Below are 18,627 nucleotides of genomic sequence, written 5' to 3' on the forward strand. Positions count from 1 at the left end.
TGTGTGTGTGTGTACAGTGTGTGTGTGTGTGTACAGTGTGTGTGTGTGTGTACAGTGTGTGTGTGTGTGTGTGTATAGTGTGTGTGTGTGTGTATAGTGTGTGTGTGTGTATAGTGTGTGTGTGTGTATAGTGTGTGTGTGTGTATAGTGTGTGTGTGTGTATAGTGTGTGTGTGTGTATAGTGTGTGTGTGTGTAGATGAATGGAATGAGGCCTTCATTAATGAAAATCGCTGTCAGCTGTTTTCCTGGAAATCGTGAGAATTCTCTCCCCCCCCCCCCCCCCCCCTTCACCCACAGAGAAGCTGCTGTAATATTTGGGTTAGTGAGACTATGTTGTTAGTTGCACCGTGTGATTTAATTCAGTATCAGTTTCTGCAGAATGTTTGCATTACGGCCGCGGATACACGGCGAAGGCCTCGCTGAGAGCGTCGCGGCGTCCCATACACTAGGAGCCTCTTACGGCTGGCGTCTGACGAGAATGGCGTGACGCGTCTGCCAGGCATGTGCCAGAGAGCTTTTCAGTTTCTTTAAATAAAATCTCTCTCTGCTTTTATGTCACGATGAGTCAGACGTGATTTCCGCCCAGACAGCGTAACGCAACTCTTAACCCTTTCCTCACTGCTCCATCTCACATTTAGGGAAATAATGCCATGTGTGTTTCGGTTCAGTGTTGCCAACTTAGCTACTTTGTCGCTATATTTAGCGACTTTTGACACCCCCCTAGCGACAGTTTTTAAAAAAAGCTACTAGCTACAAATCTGGCGACTTTTTATCTCCTGCTGGTGGAGACTAAGTTGCCAGGGACGTCACTCACAGTAGCCCCTTCCTGCTTCCATTGCAGGCGCTCTTGCAAGCTACTGGTGTGAGCGGGGCGGTGAGTGACGTCAGGTGTGGGATCATGATGTGTGGGGTGGAGCTGTAAGAGGTGCTGATCGGCGCTGCTGCTAGAGTAAGAGAGAGACGGGGGTGGAGCCGCTATGCAAAATACGCAATGACGTCATCTAGGGCGGGGTTGGGGGCGGAGCTGTTATGCAAATTACGTGATGACGTCATCCAGCGACTTCTAGCGACTTCTAGGACAGCCAACAGCTACTTTCCTTACTCCCCCATACACACACACCACACACACGCAGCTAATCTTGTCACACTTCAGTCAGTTCGCCTGATCTGCATGGCTGTTCAGGGGCTATGGCTAAACGTGTTAGAGGCAGAGGATCAGCAGGATAGCCTGGCAATCTGCATGGTTTATAAGGAAATAAATTGACTTCAAATCCCTCTCTCTCTCTGCAGCAAGCCTTTTTCTGTGTTAAGCCACTCCCACTGCAGCGGCTGCCCGAGGCCATGGCCTTTGGAGGAATCCAGCCCTAACTGACAACTTTCTCTCGCAGGCAGGAAGTTAGAGGGAGGTTTGAAAACTTAAATGTTCAGCATTTGGGGAGCGATGACCCCTCCATCATGTACGTCTGTAGTGGTTACAGCATTCTTGGTGTCGTGGTGGACATATTGGTGAGGGTGGCTATTAGCTCTCCCCTACCGCTTGCTGCAGATGCTCTTCACATTCGAGGGGGAGGGTTAAAACTTCTGCAAGTAACGCCCTTTATCTGTGTGTGAACTTGGCCTTAGAGTTGAAGGGTCCTGTAAATTTCCTGTGGAGATTTGTGACTTCTAGAATATAAATGTTTATTTCCACTGTTGTCTGCTGTTGTGGGAAACATGAAAGTGCTATTTATACTCCCGGCCCTTATCTGTAGCGGAGGAGAATATTGCTGTGAGAAGCAGGTCCGATATCGGCAAGGATGCGGATGCTGCAAATTCTTCTTCATATGACCTGTTTGAGGTTTCAGTCCACCCAGATCCGATATTTCAGTTGTGGGTGGATGTTGTAACAGAGGAACAGCAGTGATATCACCCAGCATGATAGTATCAGTCTGAGACTGCCTGTAGGCTGCAACTGGCTGCCAGTGTGTGCCAATCAAAGTCTATGTAAAAGGCTGTAGACATTTTGGTCTTATGATGATGTCGTCAAGAAGCGCCACAGATTGAATGGCCCTGCTCAGCAATGATTGTGGGTCCGCACACTCATTTGTTGTCACCTAATGTGGTTTTATTGACCATAATGTACGCTTTTGCGTTTTGAGGCCTCGCAGCTTCCCTTTCATCAAGCATGTCGTTTTCTCCTTGATGAAGGGAATCTGAACAGCCTCAAAACATAACGTTAGGCTATCAGCCTATGTTACGTGAACCTGAGGTGGTTTAACAACTTTTCCTATCCTCCTAGTCCTAAAAATGGCTATTTTAGATTTCTAACGGGTTTAGTTTGTGAAAACATTTACAAAGTAGATTTAATGTTTTATTGCCTATGCTCAATGGCAGTGTCAAGAATCCCAGAGCTAAACTACATGAACCTGGACCCTTTTTTATATTATTATTATTATTATTATTATTATTATTATTATTATTATTAATAATAATCTCCTTGCTCTCAGATGCTAGTAATGCTCAGATTCTCTGCTAGTAATAGTTTACGGCTGTAATTCGTTATCAGTGAGGATTATGCTATAGTCCGACAAGGGCTGTCAAGAGAGAAACCGTCACTTGCATGCTTGCAGGTTAACTCTTTCAGGCAGCAAGAGAAAAAAAGGCAGCCTAGTTATTAGTATGCATAGCACTGTACATACACATCTATCTCATCATGTCACATCATCTCAGGTACACAAAAGTCAAGTCTGCAAACCTATCGTTCAAATTCTGCAAATTACAGCCCATGGCAGCCAATTTGTCATAATTTTCTCATTCTTGCCGACCCCAGTTTTTATTTTTTTTATTTTTAATAGATCAAGCTTAGCTTTGGTGATCTGGATACTATACTGTTAAACTGCCCTTTGCCTTGTTTGTAGTCGGGTTTCCCATGGCTGAGATCTCCGCCCCTCACCCCTCGGGTGCTCCTACCTGCTGCAGTTTTGTATTATAATCTATTTTACCTTCCAGAGAGTTGCCGTGTGTCATAGGTGCCGCAACGCTTTACCAGGAGGTCACAGAAGCTAGGAGGCCCCAATATACAATCTGAGGGCCTCTATCGGTCCATGGCTGGTAACCAGCACCACCGCCATCTAAAGTAACCATTTTATATCTATTTAAAGCAGCCAGAACTTGTAAAGCTATTTTGTTTTTTTTTGTCTGGCTGTTATTTTGTTCCCATTTATTAATTTTGGCTTTTGACTTGTGGAGAACTTTACAAAAGTACCACAGATATAATTTTCTCTCTCCACATTGCATAGCGTCATGCCCAGTGTGGCCCAGCGATGCCCAGGCCTGCCGAGGAAGGAAATGGTGTAGATTTTTCCACCAGCGTTCGCTGTGTCCCTGCGGTTACATAACCCCCTCCTGGCCTGAACATTATATAACCTGCCAGCAGAGCGATCCGCAGCATGACAATGCTCTGTGCAGCCTCCTCAGCAGCAGGAGGGCCCCTGTGGAATAGGCGGCCTGTGTGATGAGGTGAATAGGCAGCCCAGTCTCTGTACTGTAGTGTTATAATGCTCTGTGCAGCCTCTTCTACCGCCGGCACTGTGGTCAAGGCAACTCCCAGCCTTCCATGGGAACCCTGAAATGTGCTTTGTTCATCACGATCTGTGCAATCAAAAAGATTTTTTTTTTTTTTTTACTGCACCCATTCTTCCTTTTCCCCTTTCCTTTTTCCCCTTTAAAGGGGAACTGAAGAGAGGTATATGGAGGCTGCCATGTTTATGTCCTTTTAAGCAATACCAGTTGCCTGGCAGCCCTGCTGATCCTCTGCCTCTAATACTATTAGCCATAGCCCCTGAACAAGCATGCAGCAGATCAGGCGTTTCAGACTTTAAAGTCAGATCTGACAAGACTAGCTGCATGCTTGTTTTTGGTGTTATTCAGATACTACTGCAGACAAATAGACCAGCAGGGCTGCCAGGCAACTCGTATTGATTAAAAGGAAATAAATATGGCAGCCTCCGTATACCTCTCACTTCAGTTCCCCTTTAAAGGGAACCAGAGGTGAGAGGGATATGGAGAGTGCTATATATATTTCTTTTTAAACAATACCAGATGCCTGGCAGTTCTCCTGCTCTTGTGTGTCTTATACTTTTAGCCATAGCCCCTGAACAAGCATGCAGCAGATCAGGTACTCTGACTCAGTCTCCCTAACACTGCTACTGCCTATAGAGCGCCCACTAGTGGCTGCTGCTCTGTCGCTTTGAGTCCGCCAGGAGAAAAGCGCGATATAAATGTTATTTGTCTTGTCAGGTCTTTACTAGATATGCCACATGCTTGTTCCAGGGTTTTGACTTGGTCGCTAATTATGCCAGAAAATCAGCATAGCTATCAGGCAACTGGCATTGTTTATAGGGAAATAAATATGGCGGCCTCCATATCCCTCTCACTTCGGGTTCCCTTTAAAGCGGACCTGATCTCAGAACTTCTTCTCTGCTCTAAAAGATGAGCAACAGCATAATTGCCTTTTAAAGAAAAAAAAACATTTCTTTGTTACAGCTAATATAAATCTGCAGTGTGTCTACTTCCTGCGTTCATGGAAGCAGACATAGGGTTAACATACTGTGTTTACAAAGTAGCCTCTCTGCTAAGGCAACTAGCTGACTCAGCTAAGGGATCAAATTACCACTTGTGATTAGTCACAGATGAGGGGGGATTGGGCAGGCTAAACTCTTGAAATACATACAGGGTGCATTTCTTTGTTTTCATTCTGTCCAGCTGTGCAAGAGTTCAGGTACCCTGTAATAACTTGAACTACACGTGTATTGGCTGTCCAGCCACTGATAAACAATAGGCCTCTCTATAGACTTGATGGGTTATACAGGTTTTTTTGGACATTCTTTCTTTAAAGAGAATCTGTATTGTTGAAATTGCTCAAAAGTAAACATACCAGTGCGTTAGGGGACATCTCCTATTTCCCTCTGACACAATTTTGCCGCTCCTCGCCGCATTAAAAGTGGTTAAAAACAGTTTTAAAAAGTTTGTTTGTAAACAAACAAAATGGCCACCAAAACAGGAAGTAGGTTGATGTACAGTATGTCCACACATAGAAAATACATCCATACACAAGCAGGCTGTATACAGCTTTCCTTTTGAATCTCAAGAGATCATTTGTGTGTTTCTTTCCCCCTGCAGCTATCTTCCACTGAGGTTTCAGGCTGCTCTTTTCTTCCTGCAAACAGCTTTGCCCTTGTTTGTAATTCCTCAGTATGTGAAAGCCCAGCCAGCTCAGAGGACGATTTATCCAGCTTGTAAAAGATAAGAGAGAAGCTGCTCTAATGTAAATAACACACAGGCAGTGTGCAGAGAGGGGCCTGGAGGGGGGAGATGCATCACAGAACCACAACACTGAAGAACTTGGCAGCCTTCCAGACACAGGCTGACAAGTCTGACAAGAGAGAGATAAGTTGATTTATTACAGAGATGGCGATAGTAGAACGTGCTGCAGTAAGCCAGAACACGTTAGAATAGCTTTTGGAACTTGTAGGATGATAAAAAACAGGATGCAATTTTTGTTACGGAGTCTCTTTAAAACGGATACCTCAGTTAAATGACCACTATCGAGAATAATTGTAAAACTTTAAAAACTTACATTAAAGTAGTACATTTCTCCCAGAGTAAAATACACTGTGAATTACTTTTCTCCTATGTGGCGGTCACTTAAAGTAGGCAGTAAAAAGCTGACAGATTCCAGACTAGTCCATCTCCTCATGGGAGATTCTAAGTATCAATTTCTTCTTTACAAAAGCTCTCCCTGGAAAGGCTCTATACTAAGATGCCGCCAGCCTCCCTCCTCGGTTGCGCACTATTTTTGTGGCAGTTGGACTGGCCACCTGCTATTCAGGGAGTGCTATTTGTAAATAAATAACAGTGGAATCCCCATGAGGAGATGGACTAGTCATTAAACGGTAACATTTTGACTCTGGGAGAAATAGACATTTTAAATATCTGTATTACAATTTTTCACAATAGATGTCCTATAAAGCGGGGCTTTTCAACCTTTTCACCAATTGTACCACTTGTATTGTCTGAAAATGTTCAAGTACCACCAGTGTGCATGCGCAATAGATTGGACCAGATCAGGTTCGGATGTGTCCTTCGGAGCCCGAGCGGAGAGCCGCTACTGCGCATGCGCACATGACAAGGAGACTTCAGGGGGTCCCAGCGCTGGATCCCCTCTTCCGAGGAGGAAGGGGGAAACTTCTGTAGGATTCAGAGGCTCCTGAAGTACCCCCTCCGCCACTTTTTTGTCCACCAGAGAGCTGGGCAGTGATTCATCACAAAGTTCTGCCCACGTTCGCTCCTCGCTGTGCTGCCCTGTGGAATAGTTCAGACCTCAGATCAGCGGTAACCCGGCAGCAGTGAAAAGATAGTGACGGCGCATAAACTTATAATACAGGAAGTGAGCAGTGATGTCACTTCCTGTGTACACGCCGTCACTATGCATCGTTCGCCTGGATGTCTCTTTACCGCTGATCTGAGGTCTGAAGTATGCTGCAGGGCAGCACAGCGAGTGAAGGTGAGACAAACTTTGTGGAAGCAGGACGGGACAACGACAAGCGACAGGCAAGCAATAAAGTGTCAGGCAAACCTGGTGTGTACCACCTGGCCAACAGCAAAGTACCACCGGTTGAAAAGCTCTGCTAGATAAAGAATGGGTATTTAGTAATGTATGGTGTATAAAGGCGAATTACGTTATATCGGCCTCTATCCTTCTGCCTCCCCTAACAGCAGGGAAACCCACACATGGAAAAATCACCAGGCTGCCTGCCTGCCACCCCTTTGCCCCAGGCCTGATTGAAGCACTGAAGGTGGGTGGGTTGGCAGGCTGCGTTCCCCCCCCCCCTCCCACAACCTAGGCCACGTCCCACAATCCTCTGCACTGGGAGGGGGCGTGTCAGCGGTAGCGGTACATCCTCATTGGAAGCATTGTGCAGGAGAGTAAGTGGCCATCATATGAATGACTATAGAGGAAGCGGAATGTCTGAATCTCTCTATTGGGGCTCATCAAAGCTGCCAAAGGGAGACTCTAATTTTAACCACAATAAAATTCCACTCAGTGGTAGAAGGAAGAGGTTACAGAGTTTACAATAAGCAGATGTTCTCTTTATTGTTTCCTTCTCTCTGGATTGTACCATGACCCCTGTAATATAATATACACAGAGCATTGACCTACTTCTGCCCCTCCTCCCATCTCTCGCTCAAATATGGTATACTGACCTCTCTGGATTGTTCCATGATCCTTATTACATACTTACCTAACATACACAGAGCATTCACCTACTTCTGCCCTTCCTCCCATCTCTCTCTTATACAGTATACTGATGTGCACTGACTATGTGTGCAAAATCATACAGATCAGAGCAGTGATCTCCTCTCTGCCGCTCGCTGTCTGGCCTCCCCTCTGCCTCTCGCTCTGTCTGTCTTTCTTCCCCTCTGCCTCTCGCTCTGTCTGTCTTTCCTCCCCTCTGCCTCTCACTCGGTCTGTCTTTCCTCCCCTCTGCCTCTCGCTCTGTCTGTCTTTCCTCCCCTCTGCCTCTCGCTCTGTCTGTCTTTCCTCCCCTCTGCCTCTCGCTCTGTCTGTCTTTCCTCCCCTCTGCCTCTCGCTCTGTCTGTCTTTCTTCCCCTCTGCCTCTCGCTCTGTCTGTCTTTCCTCCCCTCTGCCTCTCGCTCTGTCTGTCTTTCCTCCCCTCTGCCTCTCGCTCTGTCTGTCTTTCTTCCCCTCTGCCTCTCGCTCTGTCTGTCTTTCCTCCCCTCTGCCTCTCGCTCTGTCTGTCTTTCCTCCCCTCTGCCTCTCGCTCTGTCTGTCTTTCCTCCCCTCTGCCTCTCGCTCTGTCTGTCTTTCCTCCCCTCTGCCTCTCGCTCTGTCTGTCTTTCCTCCCCTCTGCCTCTCGCTCTGTCTGTCTTTCCTCCCCTCTGCCTCTCGCTCTGTCTGTCTTTCCTCCCCTCTGCCTCTCGCTCTGTCTGTCTTTCCTCCCCTCTGCCTCTCGCTCTGTCTGTCTTTCCTCCCCTCTGCCTCTCGCTCTGTCTGTCTTTCCTCCCCTCTGCCTCTCGCTCTGTCTGTCTTTCCTCCCCTCTGCCTCTCGCTCTGTCTGTCTTTCCTCCCCTCTGCCTCTCGCTCTCTGTCTTTCCTCCCCTCTGCCTCTCGCTCTGTCTGTCTTTCCTCCCCTCTGCCTCTCGCTCTGTCTGTCTTTCCTCCCCTCTGCCTCTCGCTCTGTCTTTCCTCCCCTCTGCCTCTCGCTCTGTCTGTCTTTCCTCCCCTCTGCCTCTCGCTCTGTCTGTCTTTCCTCCCCTCTGCCTCTCGCTCTGTCTGTCTTTCCTCCCCTCTGCCTCTCGCTCTGTCTGTCTCAGTAGTACCCAGTAATTGGTTATACCTCCTATATGGCTTGTACTGTGACCCTTGCTAAACACTATTATCTAAGCAACATCATTGACCTGTTTTTTTCTGGGGCTGTTTCATGTAAGCCGGTGCCAAGAAAACAGGAATAAACGTGTATCAAATGCTCAGGAAACCATTCAGAATAACTGTAATATTACAGGCAAAACCTGATTGGTTGCCCTGGGACTGAGCTCCACCTGTGTGCCTTTCTGTGTATCTGAGTGTATCTCTGCGCTGTGTGTCTGTGCATCGGAGTCTGCGGCGTGTGTCTGTGCATCGGAGTCTGCGGCGTGTGTCTGTGCATCGGAGTCTGCGGCGTGTGTCTGTGTATCGGAGTCTGCGGCGTGTGTCTGTGTATCGGAGTCTGCGGCGTGTGTCTGTGTATCGGAGTCTGCGGCGTGTGTCTGTGTATCGGAGTCTGCGGCGTGTGTCTGTGTATCGGGGTCTGCGGCGTGTGTCTGTGTATCGGGGTCTGCGCCGTGTGTCTGTGGATCGGGGTCTGCGCCGTGTGTCTGTGGATCGGGGTCTGCGCCGTGTGTCTGTGGATCGGGGTCTGCGCCGTGTGTCTGTGGATCGGGGTCTGCGCCGTGTGTCTGTGGATCGGGGTCTGCGCCGTGTCTGTGGATCGGGGTCTGCGCCGTGTGTCTGTGGATCGGGGTCTGCGCCGTGTGTCTGTGGATCGGGGTCTGCGCCGTGTGTCTGTGGATCGGGGTCTGCGCCGTGTGTCTGTGGATCGGGGTCTGCGCCGTGTGTCTGTGTATCGGAGTCTGCGGCGTGTGTCTGTGTATCGGAGTCTGCGGCGTGTGTCTGTGTATCGGAGTCTGCGGCGTGTGTCTGTGTATCGGGGTCTGCGGCGTGTGTCTGTGTATCGGGGTCTGCGGCGTGTGTCTGTGGATCGGGGTCTGCGCCGTGTGTCTGTGGATCGGGGTCTGCGCCGTGTGTCTGTGGATCGGGGTCTGCGCCGTGTGTCTGTGGATCGGGGTCTGCGCCGTGTGTGGATCGGGGTCTGCGCCGTGTGTCTGTGGATCGGGGTCTGCGCCGTGTGTCTGTGGATCGGGGTCTGCGCCGTGTGTCTGTGGATCGGGGTCTGCGCCGTGTGTCTGTGGATCGGGGTCTGCGCCGTGTGTCTGTGGATCGGAGTGTGTCTCTGCTGTCTCACTAGTGTGTGTGTCTCTCTCTCCCGCTGCCGTCATGTGGCGTTTCTGTCATTCTGCTGTCAGGAAGGAAGGGTGTGTGACATTAGTGGTTGGTCCATTGATTCGCCCAGGAAGCAGTGACAGGTTCTCGGGCTCCGTTTTTCACACCCCCATTTTATTTGCATGTTGTACACCTGCAACAAACTGTACGGAAATCAGTCTGTCCATATAGTCGGCTAGAATAATGCCATGACTTGCAGTCTCCCATAGGAACCAGTGAGAAACCTTTTTACAAAAATGAATTGTGATTGGTTTATTTAGGTGGTTGTTTTTCCTCCAATGAGCCCGGCGGCTCCACAGAATGGGATTGGCTGCATCCCTTCTGCTCACCCTCCAATCAGTACACACTGTATTCCCCTCTCCTGCTTGTCGTGTACGGGACGGACTGGCATGTTAAAGCACACCTTAAGTGAGAGTGATATGGAGGCTGATATATTTATTTTCTTTTAAATAATGCACATTGCCTGGCTGTCCTGCTGCTGATCTATCTCTAATACATTTAGCCACAGCCCCTGAACAAGCATGCAGCAGGTCAGGTGCTCTGACTGAAGTGTGACTGGTTTCCATTTTTTCACATGTAGCTCTGCACTGTCTGTGGGCCAGTCTGCAGATTGTTGCAGCAGCCTATAATGCCATGCCATTCCCAGACAGAAGCAGATGCAGGGCCCGCCTGTTGGCTACACACACAGTCCCTTCCACCATATGGCATCATTTGAATTTAAGAAGAGAATTGTAGTTGTGTAGTTTCATAATCAATCATTATATGTATGTGGCTGTTTTATTACAAATGTGTTTCCATAGATTGTGGACTTGTCTCGGTATAAAGATACTTTCCTGTCTCCAGAGGTGGAGATTATTATTTAGTATTTATAGCACCAACCTCTTCCGCAGCGCTGTACAGAGTATATAGTCTTGTCACTGACTGTCCCTCAGAGGGGCTCTCAATATAATCCCTCCCATAGCTATATGTCTATGTATGTACCGTGTATTGCATGTATCATAGTCTAGGGCCAATTCAGGGGGAAGCAAATTATGTTTTTTGGGGGTGTGGGAGGAAATCTGAGTGCTCGGGGGAAACCCATGCAGACATGGGGAGAACATACAAAATCCATGCAGATAGTGACCTGGCTGGGATCGACCCGGGGACCCAGCGCTGCAAGGCAAGGGAGCTAACCACTACACCACCGTGCTGCCCACCATAGTGTACATGTCTCCCCTCTATGGTGTATATGCCACGAGCGCACAGTGAAGAGCTTTTTCCTGTGACTTATGAAGTGCAGTTTCAGCGAGCAGATTTGCTTGCAGCTGCCTTGTGCAATGTTACATCATGTTCCCAGCCGTCCTCTGCGCAGACCGGGACCTGACCCTTGTGCACACTTGGCTCAGGCCCTTAAAGGGCAACCGAAAGCAAAAACACCCGCAGTGTACAGAAGATTTGTTGATAATCTCAAAGTGATCCTCAGAATTAGAAATCAGTAAACTTTACTTAGGGCCGCGCCAGAGACGCGAGTTCCGGCTTATCTCGCTGGCATAACGATCGCCATATTCACTTAAGACTTCGCTTACACAAGCTTCTAAAAATAATACCTGGAAAGTGTGTTTAAAGGACAACTGAAGTGAGCGGGATATGTAGGCTGCCATATTTATTTCCTTTTAAGCAATATTAGTTGCCTGGCAGCCCTGGTGATCCTCTGCCTCTAATACTTTCAGCCATAGCCCCTGAACAAGCATGCAGCAGATCAGTTGCTCTGACTTAAGTGTGCCTGAATTTGCTGCATGCTTGTTTCTGGTGTGATTCAGACACTACTGCAGCCAAATAGATCAGCAGGGCTGCCAGGCAACTGGTATTGCTTAAAAGGAAATAAATATGTCGGCCTCCATATTTCTCTTACCTCAGGTTGCCTTTAAAACGGACCTGAACTCAGAATTTCCTCTCTGCTCTAAAAGATAAGCAACAGCATAATAACATTTTTTAAAGAAAAACATGTATTCATTACAGCTGACACAAATCCTGCAATACATCTGCAGTGTGTCTGCTTCCTGCTTTCATGTAAGCAGACATAGGGTTAACATCCTGTGTTTACAAATTAGCTTCTCTGCCAAGGCAGGCAGCTGAGACAACTGAGAGATCAAATTACACTTGTGATTGACAGGTGTGGGGGAATTAGGCTAAACTCTCTAAATACATACAGGGTGCATTCCTCTGTTTTCTTCTTGTCCTGTGGAAGAGTTCAGATCCTCCGTAAGGCCTGTTCAGACTATCTGCGTATGAAGAATGCGTTTAAAATCAAAGAAACGCAAGGTGAAAAACGCATGCGTTTTTCTTGCGTTCTAATGCGTATTCTATTGCGTTTTGCACACACACGTGACCCAGGGGAAAAAAAAAATTATGGGGACCGCAGAGGAAAACGGACGCTAAAAACGCAATAGTACGCGTTTTTGATACGCGTCCATAGACTTTCATTGCGTCCGTTTCTATGCGTATCGCACAGAACTGCATGCAGCAATGCGGATAAGAAACGTATGCGTCTCATACGCATACATGTGAACGAGGCCATTCAAAAGCATTAGGAGCCGTTCCTATGCGTTTTTGGTACCCAGACAGGTTCCCTGAAAACGTCCAGGAACGCGCATAGTCTGAACAGGCTACAACCCCAGATTCTCAGAGTTTTCCTTCGTGTCTGTGGCCTGTAGTGTAGACTTTGCAGCGTGGTTTCCTGCTCGCTGGATCAGTCAGCTGGATCTGTTGCCTTTTCCTCCTCTGTAATGAAATATTCATTATCTTGAGCATAAGAGGATTGGTGTGGAGCTCACTTGTTGCTCTCTGTGTAATAAGGTCACAGCCGCTGCGCTGGACGCTCGCTCTGTGCCGGGATTGGCCAGGGAAGGCTCTGCTGTGTCATGTGACTGGACACAGGCTGCGTTCCCAGTGTATCCGTCTTCCTATTGATCGCCGGCATTCCCAGCATCTCCAGGAAAGTGTTGTATGTCTGACGAGTGGCACAAAGCTAGCAGTCCATCATTCCAATCAATATTTCATCTGTTTTCTGGGGGAACCTGAATATTTCATGGCTCAGGGCAGTAATCCAGGTAAACAATATCAGGTATATATTGCCTGGTACACACGATACGTTTTTTCCGCTCGATCCTCCACTCGATTAACGCATCTTCCGCTTGTTTTTCTTATCTTTTTTCCATTCACTTCTATAAGGAATCGAGCGATCAAACGACTGAGCAGAATATCGGACATGACGGAATTTATCAATCGCATCTATCGTGCAGGAAGACGAAACGTTTGTTCCCAACGTAATGCCTGGTACACACCCTGCAATTTCTTGCCAGATAGATGCCCCAATAGATCATTTCCGACAAGTCAGATCGGATTTCCGATCGATTTTTTTTTTTGTATAGAAGTGATCTGAAAATCTATCAGAAAAAAAAAAGATCGGCCCTGTCGGAAATGATCTATTGGAGCATCTATCTGGCTAGAAATGGCATGGGGTGTACCGGGCATAACCGTGTATGGCCAGCATAGCAGTGCGGGCACCTGAGAGCTTCGGGTTACTGGTGAACTACAAGCCCCAGCATGCCCTAAGTGATGGCTGAGTACGTAAGAGAGGACTTTAGTTCCTCAGTTGGAATATGTATTATTTTGCATGCAGTGATTTACAGCAAACCTGAAGGCCATCGTTATCCGGTGGAATGAGGGCATGGAGAGATGATTGAGAAGTTTCTATGGGATTCAGCAGGGTCAAGTTTGGGTCATAAGGAGGAGCAGGGGGTTGTGCTGAGATGACAAAGTGGAGCAAGATTAGGAGGAGAGGTGGGGTTAGGTGAAGAGGAGGAGCAAGATTAGGAGGAAGCGCGGTGTTAAAGGATAACTGAAGTAACAAAGATGTGGAAGCTGCCATATGTATGTACTTCTAAGCAATACCAGTTGCCTGGCAGCCCTGCTGACCCTCTGCCTCTAACACTTTTAGCCATAGCCCCTGAAAAATCATGCAGTGGATCAGGTGTTTCTGACATTGTCAGATGTGAGAAGATTAGCTGCATGCTTGTTTCTGGTGTGATTCAGACTATTGTTAGACTATTATTTGTAGCCAAATAGATCAGCAGGGCTGCCAGGCAACTGGTATTGTTTAAAAGGAGATAGATATGGCAGCCACCATAGCGCTCACTTTAAGCAGAGGTGACGAGGTGGAGGAGCAGGATTAGGATAAGCGGGGTTAAGCGGAGGTGACGAGGAGGAGGAGCAGGATTAGGATAAGCGGGGTTAAGCGGAAGTGAAGAGGAGGAGGAGCAGGATTAGGAGAAGCGGGGTTAAGCGGAGGTGAAGAGGAGGAGGAGCAGGATTAGGAGAAGCGGGGTTAAGCAGAGGTAACGAGGAGGAGGAGGAGTGGGGTTAAGCGGAGGTGACGAGGAGAAAGAGTGGGGTGAAACATGAGGCAGAGCAGGGTTAAGCTTGACTTCCAGAAGGAGGAGTAGCCTCTAGTCCACAAATGCCTCATCAGAAGTACAGGCATTGACTGAAGCAGATCATGCCACTGTGTCTGAAGCTGGAGGAGATCTGCCCTCCAAGAAGGGAAGTTTGTGAACTAGTAAGATGGGCAGAAGCTGCATATCTGGAGTCACCCCACACTCAGCGTTAGGGAAGCGCCTCTCCCTTCATTGGCTGCGGCCCTTGTATTCTCTGTGTGGAACCGGCTGAGCCAGGCACTCTGCAGCCACAGCATGTCCAGCGTGGCAGAGCGGTGTCCCAGGCGACAGAACCGGCTGAGCCAGGCACTCTGCAGCCACAGCATGTCCAGCGTGGCAGAGCGGTGTCCCAGGCGACAGAACCGGCTGAGCCAGGCACTCTGCAGCCATAGCATGTCCAGCGTGGAAGAGCGGTGTCCCAGGCGACAGAACCGGCTGAGCCAGGCACTCTGCAGCCACAGCATGTCCAGCGTGGCAGAGCGGTGTCCCAGGCGACAGAACCGGCTGAGCCAGGCACTCTGCAGCCACAGCATGTCCAGCGTGGCAGAGCGGTGTCCCAGGCGACAAAACCGGCTGAGCCAGGCACTCTGCAGCCACAGCATGTCCAGCGTGGCAGAGCGGTGTCCCAGGCGACAGAACCGGCTGAGCCAGGCACTCTGCAGCCACAGCATGTCCAGCGTGGCAGAGCGGTGTCCCAGGCGACAGAACCGCTGAGCCAGGCACTCTGTCACGCTGGAAATGCTGCGGATGCAGAGCGGTGTCCCGGGCGACGGAGCCCTTCCAGAGAATGCTTTTAGGCTTGAAAGGTTTTGCTGCCCATCACACTCCAGGATCGGGCAGCGAGGGCGATAATGGAACATCTCTGCTGACTATTAACCCCATCATTGCTGACGCCAGCCATGCTTACAGGGACATCCCACCTCAGTAACATCACCCACTGACACTGACTGCCAATAAATATGCCATTCTGCTCTGACCTTAATAATTCTTTATGCGATTCGATTACGATTCTATTTACGATCCGATTAAATCCGACATGTCCGATCGGGATTCGATTTGATTTGCCATTGTAAAACAATGGCAAAACAAATTGAATCGAATCCCGATCGGACATGTCGGATTTAATCAGATCGTAAATAGAATCGTAGTCGAATCGCATAAAGAATCGTATCCTGTAGATGGGGCTCTAGTGGTTATGTGTAGAATGCGCTGTCACAAGACCCAAATGACTAAAAACAGCGTAATTTGGCCGCCAGCAACAGCTGGCATTCCAATTGCATCTTCCCCCGGGGTCCATGGCGGCCTGGAGGGGGAATATTCATGAACGCCGCCGGGACTTTTGCAGGAGCAGGGTGATCCGTTTTTCAGCTTTATCCTGCGCCCCAAATCTCCCGGCGCCGTTTTTGCATGCATGCTCTTTTTATTCTGAATGATCCGGTTTTGTATGTTTTTGTTTTTCCTCTCTCTGATACGCTGACAGATGGAGTTTGCAATACTCTGTCACCTCGTAAATAATTATCGGGAACAGGTTGTGTTGTCCCCGTCGCACGCTTCCTTCCACGAAAACAGTCTTGGCAGAATTCCCGGCGTGTGTAACCCAGAATCCTCCTCCGGTGAAAAGGCTTGCAACGACTATACACGCGAGTCAAGGGCAGGCAATGATTAATACAATAATAATAATACAGGTAGTGTGTGTCCCCAAACAGCCTTATAACGAGGGCACCTGCGCTGCAGGGAACAAAACTGCACAAAAATCCTGTGTCCTGTATTCCCTCGCTGTTTGGAGATTTCTGGGGTCACGTGAGGGTAGTGAGGCCGCTGGGAAGTGCAGTCAGCAATGAGGATCTCCATTTTGATTGGCTGTCACAGGGATCTTTACGCCCACTCTGAGTTAGACCACGCCTCCTCACCTTACTTCCGCTAGGAGCTCTTAGCAGCGTTCTCCCAGCTAAATACGTATGCTACTTGTTCCCACTGCAAACTGCGTCCTCCGCAAGATGTATGGCCTTGTCCAAATCCTTTATCTGTCTCCCGTTGTTTATAAAAGTGCCCGGGCATAACAAGCTCTGTACGCAAATACTGAAACTGAATGAGAGTAAAAAATAGAGATTATCATTCATTTTTAGACCTCACGTCTAGTTTTACTCCTTATTAAATAACCTAATCGTGCACTGCCTGTATGTATACAATATACTCCCCCCCCCCCCCCCCCCCCAACCCCCACACACACACCTCTTGCCCCACCATTCCTTTAGATTGTAAGCTCACAAGGGCAGTGCTCTCTCACCCTTTTGTGTCTTGGAATTTTATTTCATAGTTTGCTCTCTGTTATACATGTTGTTCATCATGTTACATCAGTCAGTGTAACCACCAGTTCTGTATTTTGTATCAGTGTCCATATTTGATGTATATCACTGTCTGTATCATTATGTACCCCTTGTTTGTTTTCTTACATTGTACAGCGTCACAGAATATGTTGGTGCTTTATAAATAAATTAATAATAATCCATACTGGCAGATCAGTTTCGTTGATAATCAAGTGTTATGCTAGGTATACACAATGAGATGTTCTGCCACATTTATTGTCCGACAGATTATTTCCAACATGTCCGATATGATTTCCGATCGGTTTTTTGTTTTGTTTTTTTTTCCCATTCACTTCTATGGAAAATCGATCGGAAAATCAATCAGAAATCAGATCGGACATGGAACATGGAAATAATCTGTAAATGAATCAGTAAATCTGCCAGAAAATCTTATCGTGTGTACCAGGCATATAAGTCATTAGTTCTAAAGGATAACAGAAGTTCGACCCATTCAGAGTAACTCGTGTGGCAAATTTTTTTTTTTTCAATTCTGGGGTCCTCATTTTGCGTTCCGCTTATGATCATTCCATGTAGATTTGAGCGCACATACTGATTGTTATGAGAATATTCCCCCACAGGAAGTAAGCGGTCATTGGCCGTGAGGCGGTCGGCCATCTTGCTTGATGTTGGCGGACGTGCTTTTCTGTCATGTAGTAATCGGGTGTTTTGCTTGCTGTGTCCGCAGGTGTGCCGGTACGGTCGGTGCCATTGTCACGTGTCCCCTGGAGGTGATAAAGACCCGTCTGCAGTCCTCAGGCCTCGCTCTCCAGCCAGTTTACTACTCTCAGGTGCAGCTGGGGACGCTCAGCGGAGGAGTTGTACGGCCGGCCTCCTCGGTCTCACCCAGCGCTCTCCAAGTACTCAAGTAAGTAAGGCCACCACTTACCGGCAAGTACCTTCTCACTGCAATACCAGCGTGTCTTCAGAATCACCTCATGCTTCCACTGCGGGCGGATTCGAGAGGTTGTGAGGGATTTCAGTTTGTTTTTTATTTGTGCTGCGGAGGCTTCTGCTCCTCAAAGAACAAGCGACACCCATGCTAACCTAGAAATAAAAAATACGTATATAAGTAGATGAATACTACTTCTACTTACATAACAGATGTATTGTGCTATCCACGTAATGATTCCTGTGAATTTTGTAAAGGAAAAGCAGAAAATCCTATTCTAGGCAGTGGCCATCTTGCCAAGCTAATGCTGACATCATATCCTCCCTGAAGCCCTGTTCACACTGCACGCGTTTCCAGCCGCATTTTGGGAACGCTCCCGCACGACATCAGACAGTGTATAGACTGCACTGTCTGATGTTTACACTGCATGCGTTCCGGACTTGTGCAGTCCGGGAACGCATGTTGCACGCATTTTTTCCAAAAACGCGTGGCTGTCCCATTCACTTTCAGTGAATGGGATCAGCCACGCAACGCATACAAACACGGATGTGGTGCGTTCGTATGCGTTGCGTTCCGAACGCACGGCCGTCCGCGTTTGTAATGTGAACGTGGCCTGACTCTTGTCGTTCCCCCCCCCCCCCCCCCCTCTTGCTCATAGTGTATTTATTAGCTGCCCTTCTCCCAGAGTCTTCAGACACTCCTACTGAGGTGTATACTAGAAACTGCACTGTTGTTTTTTTTTTTAATTATTATTATTTTTTTTATTTACACATCCAATCACTGAGTCACCTCAGCCTTGCTTGTAAACACGAGTAGGCAGAGGGTGTTTCTGATAAGCAACTAGGCAGGGAAATAAATGGAAGAGGAGGAACATAATATAGATAAAAAGAACTCCCAGCATTCAACTCTTTGGCACGGTTTGGCACTAGGGCCAGTGCTCCTAAAGTATGTGATCACTACTAACTATAACAGCAGAAAAAGTTTTGCAAGTTTTGAATGCAGGATTAGCATCTTTATCCCTTAAAACACTCAGACCAGTTGCTGTTGAAATTTGTATTTTTATGGTGACAATACCGCTTTTAAATAAAGGCTAAAAGCCCTGTAGAGATGGACATATTAGCACAGTGAAACCATGGCGGGTGCTACATGTGACCAGTGCAGGAGAAATCGAAGGATATCTGTAAGTGGCTACATAGAATAGCCCTCAAATCTGAGGTGGTCATGAAAAGTTATCCCCAGGCTCTTTTAGCTGAGTGCTGCACCCGGCTAGTACCTGGCTGTCATCGGCTCACCTC

At 48.0% G+C, this 18,627-nt stretch overlaps 1 protein-coding gene across 1 annotated transcript in view; it reads left to right on the forward strand.

Moving 5' to 3' along the window:
• Positions 1-18,627, forward strand: part of SLC25A33 (solute carrier family 25 member 33) — a 62,866-nt gene that overhangs the window by 9,350 nt on the left and 34,889 nt on the right. Inside the window, exon 2 of the mRNA XM_068242390.1 lies at positions 17,129-17,308. Coding sequence (XP_068098491.1) covers positions 17,129-17,308 — 180 coding nt within the window. The remainder of the gene's footprint in view (positions 1-17,128; positions 17,309-18,627) is intronic.

The sequence above is a fragment of the Hyperolius riggenbachi genome, chromosome 6 (assembly GCF_040937935.1).
Source record: "Hyperolius riggenbachi isolate aHypRig1 chromosome 6, aHypRig1.pri, whole genome shotgun sequence".
In the NCBI taxonomy this organism is placed as follows: Eukaryota; Metazoa; Chordata; class Amphibia; order Anura; family Hyperoliidae; genus Hyperolius; species Hyperolius riggenbachi.